The 12,692-nt window shown below is 44.6% G+C and overlaps 1 protein-coding gene across 4 annotated transcripts in view; it reads right to left on the reverse strand.

The window, feature by feature from the left end:
- Nucleotides 1–1,881: 1,881 nt before the first annotated feature.
- The window catches only part of mospd1 (motile sperm domain containing 1), a 76,294-nt gene continuing 65,483 nt past the window's right edge, over nucleotides 1,882–12,692 (reverse strand). For 2 of the 4 annotated variants that reach the window (XM_068047061.1, XM_068047060.1), the window contains exon 7: nucleotides 1,884–5,149. In XM_068047061.1, the coding sequence (XP_067903162.1) occupies nucleotides 5,118–5,149 (32 nt within the window). In that variant the 3' untranslated portion in view covers nucleotides 1,884–5,117. Of the gene's footprint in view, nucleotides 5,150–12,692 lie in introns of all 4 variants that reach the window. The other 2 variants (XM_068047064.1, XM_068047062.1) reach the window with 2 other exon arrangements.

Consider the following 12,692-nt stretch of genomic DNA (forward strand, 5'->3'; position numbering starts at 1 on the left):
CAACTCCTCCCCCAACAAATCACCGTTCAACTCCTTCCCCCAACAAATCACCGTCAACTCCTTCCCCCAACAAATCAGCGTCAACTCCTTCCCCCAACAAATCACTGTCAACCCCTTCCCCCAACAAATCACCATCAACTACTTCCCCCAACAAATCACCGTTCAACTCCTTCCCCAACAAATCATCAACTCTTCCCCCAACAAATCACCGTCAACTCCTCCCCCAACAAATCACCGTCAACTCCTTCCCCCAACAAATCACCGTCAACTACTTCCTCAACAAATCACTGTCAACCCCTTCCCCCAACAAATCACCGTCAACTCCTTCCCCAACAAATCACCATCAACTCTTCCCCCAACAAATCACCATCAACTCCTTCCCCAACAAATCACCGTCAACTCTTCCCCCAACAAATCACCGTCAACTCCTCCCCCAACAAATCACCGTCAACTCCTCCCCCAACAAATCACCGTCAACTCCTCCCCCAACAAGTCATCGTCAACTCCTTCCCCAACAAATCACCGTCAACTCTTCCCCCAACAAATCACCGTCAACTCCTCCCCCAACAAATCACCGTTCAACTCCTTCCCCCAACAAATCACCGTCAACTCCTTCCCCCAACAAATCACCGTCAACTCCTTCCCCCAACAAATCACTGTCAACCCCTTCCCCCAACAAATCACCATCAACTACTTCCCCCAACAAATCACCGTTCAACTCCTTCCCCAACAAATCACCATCAACTCTTCCCCCAACAAATCACCATCAACTCCTCCCCCAACAAATCACCGTCAACTCCTCCCCCAACAAATCACCGTTCAACTCCTCCCCCAACAAATCACCGTCAACTCTTCCCCCAACAAATCACCGTCAACTACTTCCTCAACAAATCACCGTCAACCCCTTCCCCCAACAAATCACCGTCAACTCCTTCCTCAACAAATCACCATCAACTCCTTCCCCAACAAATCACCATCAACTACTTCCCCCAACAAATCACCGTTCAACTCCTTCCCCAACAAATCACCGTCAACTCTTCCCCCAACAAATCACCGTCAACTCTTCCCCCAACAAATCACCGTCAACTCCTCCCCCAACAAATCACCGTCAACTCTTCCCCCAACAAATCACCGTCAACTCCTCCCCCAACAAATCACCGTCAACTCCTCCCCCAACAAATCACCGTTCAACCCCTTCCCCCAACAAATCACCATCAACTACTTCCCCCAACAAATCACCGTTCAACTCCTTCCCCAACAAATCATCATCAACTCTTCCCCCAACAAATCACCGTCAACTCCTCCCCCAACAAATCACCGTCAACTCCTTCCCCCAACAAATCACCGTCAACTACTTCCTCAACAAATCACTGTCAACCCCTTCCCCCAACAAATCACCGTCAACTCCTTCCCCAACAAATCACCGTCAACTCTTCCCCCAACAAATCACCATCAACTCCTTCCCCAACAAATCACCGTCAACTCTTCCCCCAACAAATCACCGTCAACTCCTCCCCCAACAAATCACCGTCAACTCCTCCCCCAACAAATCACCGTCAACTCCTCCCCCAACAAGTCATCGTCAACTCCTTCCCCAACAAATCACCGTCAACTCTTCCCCCAACAAATCACCGTCAACTCCTCCCCCAACAAATCACCGTTCAACTCCTTCCCCAACAAATCACCGTCAACTCTTCCCCCAACAAATCACCGTCAACTCCTCCCCCAACAAATCACCGTTCAACTCCTTCCCCCAACAAATCACCGTCAACTCCTTCCCCCAACAAATCACCGTCAACTCCTTCCCCCAACAAATCACCGTTCAACTCCTTCCCCAACAAATCACCATCAACTCTTCCCCCAACAAATCACCGTCAACTCCTCCCCCAACAAATCACCGTCAACTCCTCCCCCAACAAATCACCGTTCAACTCCTCCCCCAACAAATCACCGTCAACTCTTCCCCCAACAAATCACCGTCAACTACTTCCTCAACAAATCACCGTCAACCCCTTCCCCCAACAAATCACCGTCAACTCCTTCCTCAACAAATCACCATCAACTCCTTCCCCAACAAATCACCATCAACTACTTCCCCCAACAAATCACCGTTCAACTCCTTCCCCAACAAATCACCGTCAACTCTTCCCCCAACAAATCACCGTCAACTCTTCCCCCAACAAATCACCGTCAACTCCTCCCCCAACAAATCACCGTCAACTCTTCCCCCAACAAATCACCGTCAACTCCTCCCCCAACAAATCACCGTCAACTCCTCCCCCAACAAATCACCGTTCAACTCCTTCCCCAACAAATCACCGTCAACTCTTCCCCCAACAAATCACTGTCAACTCCTTCCCCCAACAAATCACCGTCAACTCCTTCCCCCAACAAATCACCGTCAACTCCTTCCCCCAACAAATCACCGTCAACTCCTTCCCCAACAAATCACCATCAACTCCTTCTCCCAACAAATCACCGTCAACTCCTCCCCCAACAAATCACCATCAACTCATTCCCCAACAAATCACCATCAACTCATTCCCCAACAAATCACCGTCAACTTCTTCCCCCAACAAATCACCATCAACTCATTCCCCAACACACAAACCAGCAGGTGGGAGGGGAAGACTAAATGAGTTATAAACTAAATTTATGACCCCGGTTTTCTCACTTTATTTGATGTGCTGATCGTTCTGATATTGGCAACATTAACCCCTGCCCCCCACCCCTATATCTCAACCAAGTGACCATACACTGTGTGCATCCAGACGGTGGCAGTTGACATGCTATTTGACTATGGAAGGCATCACAATTGCTGCCGATACTCTGAATCCAGCTTTCCTTTGGTTGGGACCCTGAATAGAAATCGTAGATGCCTGGCATTTCCCCAGCTGAGGGGGACTGACGCCCAGTTGTTGCATCTAAATCAAAGGACCTCGGTGCAGGGAAAGGAGAGCAGACTGACCCCCTTTGGAGAGCATTGGCCAATGTGAATGCCATTCACTGATATCTCTGTATGACCCTAGGAAGGGGATAGCATGCAAGAGATCGGTGACCCCTCTTGTAACCTGTTTTATGATCCTGATCATTGCTGAGTTTCATCAACTTGGAAGGCATCTTGTGCATGGCTCCAGAACCCCCTGGGACAGTCATTGACACAGACATGTCTGTGCCCAAGTCTTCAAGCCAGATTCCTTTTCAGCTACTTAAGCCTATTCTATGAGCAGGTGTAGCGCACTGTGCTAATCTTATACTCAGTACTGGCTCTTACAAAACTAAATGCACATTAAACCTAATCTCAAAATCAACTAAATAAGGTGGAACTATTTCAATAACCTATGAGGAAAATTAATGTTCCCTTTAAAACAACCTGCGTCTTCTACTTGTATTCTGTATGGTGAGGGAGGGCTGGCTGTTGTATTAACCTGTCAGACAATTATACAGTGCAGACACATTGGTTCCAAAAGGAGGAAACATCACAAAGTGCTTTACAACTAGTGAAGTAATTTTGAAGTGTAGTCACTGTTGTAATGTAGCAAACACGGCAGTCAATCGATGCACAGCAGGAGCCCACAAACAGCAATGAGACAAATGACCAGATAATCGTTTTTGGTGAGGTGATTCAAGGACAAATAATGGCCAGGACACCAGGGAGAACTCCCCTAATCTACTTTGAATGATGCCATGGGATCTTTACGTCCACCTCATCAGGCAGGTTAACATTTCAACTGAAAGACCGATCTTCCGACAGCGCAGAGCTCCCTCAGTACTGCCCCTCCGACAGTGTAGTGCTCCCTCAGTACTGCCCCTCCGACAGTGTAGTGCTCCCTCAGTACTGACCCTCCGACAGTGCAGTCTCCCTCAGTACTGACCCTCCAACAGTGCAGTCTCCCTCAGTACTGACCCTCCAACAGTGCAGCACTCCCTCAGTGCAGTCTCCCTCAGTACTGACCCTCCGACAGTGCAGTCTCCCTCAGTACTGACCCTCCGACAGTGCAGTCTCCCTCAGTACTGACCCTCCGACAGTGCAGTACTCCCTCAGTACTGACCCTCCGACAGTGCAGTCTCCCTCAGTACTGACCCTCCGACAGTGCAGTCTCCCTCAGTACTGATCCTACGATAGTGCAGTACTCCCTCAGTACTGACCCTCCGACAGTGCAGTACTCCCTCAGTACTGACCCTCCGACAGTGCAGCACTCCCTCAGCAGTGACCCTCCGACAGTGCAGTGCTCCCTCAATACTGACCCTCCCAGCAGTGCAGTACTCCCTCAGTAATGCATTGGGAGTGTCACCTTGGATTATGTGCTCAGGCCTCTGGAGTGTGGCTTGAATCCATGACATTGTAACTCAGTAGGGAGAGTTCTGCCCACTGAGCCAAGACTGGCACTGTGGTTTCAAGTAGAAATTTAGGCTTTTTGATAACCATCCTAATTAAAATTTGACAAGTGCACTTAATGAAGTAAAAACAGAAAATGCTGGAATTACACAGCAGATTTGCTAGAATCTGTGGAGAGAAGAGTCAGGTTACAGTTTCAGGTGTGTGTACACCCATTGTCACAACAGCATATAGTGCTTTGCACTGCTGAAGTGCTTGTTTTTAAAATCAATTTCAGCACAGTACACTTTACTGGGTACTGCCAATCCTTGGCAGCGTTACATGTGCTGTTGTTCAGGAATACTCACTAGTTTTGCTCAAGGGATCAAAGCTTTTCCTCAGGATCTCACCTGCTATGGAGCACACATTATTACATGATTACATAGCAAAGCTGAACAAGGAGTAAAAAGTAACAAATAATGTTCCATTTAATAAAAGTTCTATACACGAATGAAACCGTTTATCCAAACTTATTCAGAGCAATTAAAACAAAGAAAGCTTATTGACTTGGTGTTTTGAGACAATGAGACTCTACAGTATTACAGCTGAAAGTCTTGTCTCAAAGTCTTGCGTAAACATTAAAATACACAAAATTCTGATAAATCCATGCCGTTTGCAACAAGTGCTTCTGCTGATTGCCTTCAGATTGTGAAAATGGTAACAGGCCCCCAGGGGAGCAGCCTGTGCCCCGAATTAACAAATGGATCAGTCCATGCTCTCCCTCCTTCATTTCACCTTTTCATGTTCGTAGGATAACCATGGTCACAAGACCTGAAATAAACAACATTCTGTTTTTGTTCAGAAAGGAGAACATGCATCCCAAAGGACTTTGCATCCAACGAAGTGCTTTTCAGATACAGTCAATGTTATGTAGGAAAATGGCTGCCAATGTGTGCACAGCAAGATCCCACAAACAACAAATGAAACAACTGATCATAATCTGTTTAGGTGCAGTTGAGGGAGAATGTGTTTCCAAAACCAGAGCAAACGCTCTATTCCTCTCCGAATACTACAACAGGATCTCCTCGTTCAATCTGGACAGGCAGACCAGGTCTCAGTTGAACATCTCATTTGAAAGAAAACTCTCCTGACAAAAATAGTTTAACTTTGTATTGTCCCCTTTAATTCAGTAACAGTACAGAAGGAGATTAAAATTCAGCTCATTCTCTAGCTTATGTTTCAGAGTAGTTAGCTGTCTCGATGCAATCTGGATGAAACAATTAAACATGCTGTGTGATTAGTTAAGTGATGGGTTTGACTTGCAGCTGTTTGGATTTAAAATTCGGTTGGCAATTGATGGTTTAGTGTTTTATCATCTCAATGCTGTGTGGGACAGGACCAGTAGCTAAAGCAACTCTTAAGCAGATGTTTCTGTTTGTTTTCCAAGGTACCATGGCAAGTCTGAACAATCTCAAGTCCCACCAACTAAGCCAAGTATTTCACCACATCAATGAATGAATTAAAACATGATATTCACTGTCATACTGTGAATAGCACATGAATTGGGACCAATTGGTGACCGGACAGGTAACTGGATGGTATATTTATCTTGGGCTGATATCAGATATACGACACCTGAAAGATGTTAATGACCATCACACCCTGTATCTCACTGGCTGAATGCCTGAAGTACAAGTCTTATTTACTTTGTCTGCCAAACTGTGAAATGATTTAGAATTCAGGCTATTGAACATCTCTCAATTTCTATTACTTGCTTTCAGATCTTATTATAAAACAGCTGTGGACAGTAGCAGGTTGTTACCATTCATACCTTGAAGTACTGAAGTCTCTAAAGTAGGAAGAGGCTGAGAAAGTTTTGTAAAGTTGTACTGTGGGTGGAGATCAATGAGGGAAGACGTGATCACTGCTAACAATGGCTTAGATGAGCACAGAATCACAGAAACAGCTCAGAGGGATTCCATTCAACCCATTACATGAATATAGGTGCTAGTTCTTCAACTTGCACTGTCCCATTAACCTGCTCTTCCCCATGCCCTTTTATATCTTACAGGGACTGAATGTTAGCATAGATCTTACAGCATAGAAGCAACCTGTTTGGCACATCCTGCCAGTGCTAGCTCTTCATCTGGACCCAAGTACTCCAAACCCATTTCCCAGCTCTTCCCTGTATCCTTTTCTGATCCATATCCAATTCCCTTTGATATATTACAGTTTCTGCCTTAATAACTTATTCATTATCCTTCTCCTTAGTCCCTAAATCGTCTGTACAGGTAGAGGATTGGTGTTTGCTGGAGAGAGGATTTTGGCAGAGGTTTCTAAGAATGGAATAATATATTGAGGAAATTTGATCATAGCAAGTATTAACTTTATTGTTATGCACAGAGGGAGCAGTGATGAAATAAACAGTGAAATAGAAGAATTATGAATGTAAAAAAAAGCCAACTGCTAAACAAAACCACAGGAACATGAACACTTATACAACAGTCAAAATGGAGCACTAGTCATGTGACCCCTCCTGTACTGAAATCTACAAACTTGTCTGCAACAATGGAACTCGCTAAACTGTTTGAAAAAGCTCTGGGGAGAAACTTTTGAAATTGAAAAGAATACTATTGCATATTGGTGACTTCTATCTACATGAATTAACTAACAAAGGGTTCTGGAGACAGACTGACTCACAGCCCAAACCAAAAATGAACAGGTATGAAGTAGCCACATAACAGAATTGTACCCCATCCAGACATCAATAGATAGCCATGGATTCCGCATCCTGGCCCATTGTGTCATACCAGGGGAGAAGGCCATGTGCCAACTAACAAACTCCGTGATGGATTTTGACATTAAAACGTAGCCCTCTGGCGGGAGAGTGAGATAGATGGATATCAAACGAACATCACAGAAAGCAATCCAGCCAGAGGCTGTGAAAGAGATCCAGCCAAGCAAGAGGCAGCCCTGCTGCTAATCCTACACTCCAACCTGCTGCAGCAGAGAACTGAAAGTGACCAGCACCTCTAGTCTGAAGTCTGAATCACCAGAAAAGCAACATCACCTCAACAAGTTCAAACCGATAAACACCTAGGCCTGTGCCTTTAAGAGAGACAGTCCTCCTGAGAAAATTCAACAGGTTTACTGTAAACCATAAAGATCTACCTCACTTTGAACTTGAAACCACTTACCTTTTTCCTCTCTATTTAACTATTCTTGTGTATGTGCGTGAGTGAATGTGTGTGTGGGTGAGGTTGCAACCAGTTTGGGAATTGTGTAGAAATAGTTATTTTTTTAACCTATGAGAAAACCTGTCATTTGTCTGTTTATTTGACCCTAGAAAAACACTTAAGGGCTTACTCAAAATTTTTTAACAAAACACGATTGCAGTAAGTTGGGAGGTGGACAGTGGGACCCCCCCCCACACCCCTTATCACCTGTTCATAACACTATCATTTGTGACAAAAATAGTTATTGGATTGTTGTTTTGCCACAAGTTTGCAGGAAGTTCCAGGCATTTGTAAGTATATTCCTTTAACAGGACTAAATGGATGGTTCTTTCAAAGGGCCGAAAGAATTGTGATGGACCAAACGGCCTGAATGCATGCTGTAAAATTCTAGGATCACATGCCATCAAAGGCAAACATACAACAATCGCACCTTTGTGCAAACTATTGCAAAATTAGTGAAGTGTTGGTGTTTATAGCACAGCACTGGATAAACATTTTCAGGCACTTCTCCACAAGAACACAAGAAATAGGAGCAGGAGTGGACCATACGGCCAATCAAGCCTACTCCGCCATTCAATACCATCATGGCTGATCTTAGGCATCAATTCCACTTTCCTGCCAGATTGCCATATCTCTCGATTCCCAGAGAGACCAAAAATCTATCTATCTCAGCCTTAAGTGTCTTCAATGATGGATCATCCACAACCCTCTGGGGTAGAGAATTCCAAAGATTTACAACCTTTTGAGTGAAGTAATTTCTCCTCATCTCAGTCCTAAATGATTGGCCTTTTATCCTAAGACTGTGCCCCCGTGTTTCGGATCAGCGGAAACAATCTCTCAACGTCTACCCTACCCCTTCAGAATCGTCTATGTTTCAATGAGATTGCCTCTCAATCTTTTAAACTCCAAAGAATATCAGCCCAATTTACTCAGCCTCTCATCATAGGACAACCCCCTCATCCCAAGAACTAATCTTGTTAAACTTCCCTGTACCACCTCCAATAAAAGTATATCCTTTCTTAAATGTGGAGACCAAAACTGCACACAGTATTCCAGATGTGTTCTCACCAAAACCCTGTACAATTGTAGCAATACCTCTTTATTCCTGTACTCCAATCCCCTTGCAATAAAGGCCAACATGCCATTTGCCTTCCTAATTGCTTGCTGTACCTGCATGCTAACTTTCTGCGTTCCTTGTTCAAGCACACCCAAGTCTCTTTGAACATCAACATTTACAAGTTTACACCTTTTAAAAAATATTCTGCTTTTCTGTTCTTATGACCAAAGTGAATAACTTCACATTTCCCTACATTATACACCATCTGCCATCTTGTTGCCCACTAACTTAACCTGTCTATATCTCTTTGCAGCCTCTGTATCCTCCTCACAGTTTACCTTTCCACCTACCTTTGTATCATCAGCAAACTTAGAGACATTACTATAATAAAAGCAAAATACTGCGGATGTTCCGAAGAAGGGTCGCTGACCCGAAACGTTAACTCTGCTTCTCTTTCCACAGATGCTGCCAGACCTGCTGAGTGATTCCAGCATTTCTTGTTTTTGTGTTAGAGACATTACTCTCTGTCTCTTCATCTAAGTCATTGATATAGAGTGTAAATAGCTGAGGCCCCAGCACTGATCCTTACAGCGCTCCACTATTCACTGCCTGCCATCTTGAAAATGTCCATATATGCCCTCTCTTTGCTTCCTGTTCGTTAAATTATCAAGGGGTTAGGAAGCTAAGAGGGAGTGCAGATTGGAGAGAAACAAAACTGTTACAGGAAGTAAAGAAGTAATAAATGAAATTGGAAGACAGATGAGATGAGTGTAAACATCAAATAGGATCGGAATGAAGAATAATGTTAAGACAAGGTTAAAGGCACTCTATCCGAATGCACACAGCATTCGCAACAAGGTAGATGATTGAGTATGATTTAATTGCCATTACGGAGATGTGATTACAAGGTGACCAGGACGGGGAACTGAATATTCAGGGATATTCGTCGTTTAGGAGAGATAGGTGGAGGGGAAAAGGAGGTGGGGCAGTGCTGTTAATAAGGGACGAGATCAGTAAATTAGTGACAAAGGATCTTAGATCAAAGGAGCAAGATGTGGAATCAGTTTGGGTGGAGCTAACAAACAGAAACGGGCAGCAAACATTGGTGGGAGTTGTTTATAGGCCACCAAACTGTAGTGGTAATGTTGGGCACTCTATAAATCAGGAAATTAGAGCTGCATGTAGTATGGGCAATACAGTAATAATTTAAGTATAGATTGGGTAAACCTAATTAGCACTAATGCTGTGGAGTATGCATTCCTGGAGTGTGTACGAGATGGGTTTCTGGAGCAGGATGTTGAAGAACCAACTAGGGATCGGACTATTTTAGATTTAGTATTTTGCAATGAGAAAGGGCTAATTAATAATCTTGCTGTAAAGGAGCCATTAAGAAATAGTGACCACAGTATGACAGGATTCTACATTAAGTTTGAAAGTGATATAGTTCATTCTGAAACAAGGGTCTTAAATCTGAACAAAGGAAACTATGAAGGTATGAGGGGCATGTTGGCTATGGTGGATTGGGAAAATACATTAAAAGATTTGATCATAGACAGGCAATGGCTAGTATTTAAAGAAGTATTACACAGTTTACAATAAATATACATTCCTCCAAGACACAAAAACCCAACAAGAAAGGTGAATCAACCGTGGCTAAAAAAAGTTAAAGATTGCATTAGATTGAAGGAAGCAGCTTATAAGGTCGCCAGAAAAGTGGTAAGCCCGAGGATTGGGAGCAATTTAGAATCTAACAAAGGAGGACCAAGAAACTGATAAAGAAAGGGAAAAGAGATTATGAATGCAAGCTAGCTAGAAACATAAAGGCAGACTGTAAAAGCTTCTTTAGGTACGTGAAAGGGAAACAATTAGCAAGGACAAATGTGGGTCCATTAGAGGTGGAGACAGAATGTATAATGGAGAAAAGGGAAGTGAGAGAGAAACTAAACAATTACTTTGTGTCTGTCTTCACAGAGGAAGATACAGAAAATCGCCCAGAAATACTAGGGAACCAAGGGATTTGTAAAAAGGAGGAACTGAAAGTAAGTACTATCAATAAAGAGGAAGTTAGAGTCATAGAGTCGTACAGCATAGAAACAGGCCCTTCGGCCCACCACGTCCATGCCGACCATAATGCCTATCTATACTAATCCCACCTGCCTGCATTAATTCCATATCCCTCTATGCCTTGCTCATTCAAGTACCTGTCCAGATGCCTCTTAAATGTCGCTACTGTCCCTGCCTCCACCACCTCCTCAGGCAGCTCATTCCAGATACCCATTATTCTTTGTGTGAAAAATTTACCCCTTTGATCCCCTTTAAACCTCCTCCCTCTCACCTTAATCTATGCCCTCCAGTTTTAGTCACCCCTACCATGGGAAACAGAGTATAAAAATTGGCAAGTCATGTTGCAGCTGTACAGAAACTTAGTTAGGCCACACTTAGAATATTGCGTGCAATTCTGGTCGCCACACTACCAGAAGGACGTGGAGGCTTTGGAGAGGGTACAGAGGAGGTTTACCAGGATGTTGCCTGGTCTGGAGGGCATTAGCTATGAGGAGAGGTTGGAAAAACTCGGATTGTTTTCACTGGAACGACGGAGGTGGAGGGGCGACATGATAGAGGTTTACAAAGTTATGAGTGGCATGGACAGAGTGGATAGTCAGAAGCTTTTTCCCAGGGTGGAAGAGTCAGTTACTAGGGGACATAGGTTTAAGGTGCGAGGGGCAAAGTTTAGAGGGGATGTGCGAGGCAGGTTTTTTACACAGAGGGTGGTGAGTGCCTGGAACTTGCTGTCGGGGGAGGCGGTGGAAGCAGATACGATAGCGACGTTTAAGAGACATCTTGACAAATATATGAATAGGAAGGGAATAGAGGGATATGGGCCCCGGAAGTGCAGAAGGTGTTAGTTTCGGCAGGCATCAAGATCGGCGCAGGCTTGGAGGGCCGAATGGCCTGTTCCTGTGCTGTACTGTTCTTTGTTCTTGTTCTATCTACCCTATCTATGCCTCTCATCATTTTATATACCTCTATCATGTCCCCTCCCAGCCTCCTTCGCTCCAGGGAAAACAGACCCTGCCTATCCAATCTCTCTTTATAACTCAAGCCCTCCACACCAGGCAACATCCTTGTGAATCTTTTCTGCACCCTCTCTAATTTAATCACATCTTTCCTGTTGTGCGGCGACCAGAACTGCACACAGTAATCCAAATGCGGCCTAACCAACATTATGTACAACTGTAACATGATGTCCCAACTCTTGTACTCAATGCCTTGGCCGATGAAGGCAAGCATGCCATACGCCTTCTTCACCACCCGGTCTACCCTGTGTTGCCACTTTCAGGGAACTCTGTACTTGCACCTCAAGGTCTCTCTGCTCAATAACACTCCCCAGGGCCCTGCCATTCACTGTATATATCCTGCCGTGCCCTGGTTTAACTTCCCAAAATGCATCACTTCGCACTTGTCTGCATTAAATTCCATTTGCTAATCCCTTGCCCACTTGATCTATATCCTGTTGTAACCTTACACAACCTTCTTCACTGTCCACTATACCACCAGTTTTGGTGTCATCTGCAAACTTACTAATCATGCCCCCTACATTCGCATCCATGTCATTAATATATATGACAAACAACAGAGGGCCCAGCAGCAATCCCTGTGGCACACCACTGGTCACCGGTCTCCAATCTGAAAAACAACCCTCCACTACCACCCTCTGCCTCCTATCACCAAGCCAATTTTGTATCCAATTGGCTAGCTCACCCTGGATCCCATGTGTTCGAACCTTCTGGACCAGCCATACCATGCGGGACCTTGTCAAAGGCCTTGCTAAAGTCCATGTGGACAACGTCCACCACCCTGCCCTCGTCAATCCTCTTGGTCACCTCCTCAAAAATCTCAATCAAATTCGTGAGACATGATTTCCCACACACAAAGCCGTGCTGACTATCCTTAATCAGACCTTGCCTTTCCAAATGCATACAAGTCCTGTCTCTCAGAATTCCTTCCGATAACTTTCCCACCACTGATGTAAGGCACACCGGCCTGTAGTTCCCTGGTTTATCCCTGCTGCCCTTCTTAA

This window comes from Heterodontus francisci, chromosome 15, assembly GCF_036365525.1.
Source record: "Heterodontus francisci isolate sHetFra1 chromosome 15, sHetFra1.hap1, whole genome shotgun sequence".
Classification (NCBI taxonomy): domain Eukaryota; kingdom Metazoa; phylum Chordata; class Chondrichthyes; order Heterodontiformes; family Heterodontidae; genus Heterodontus; species Heterodontus francisci.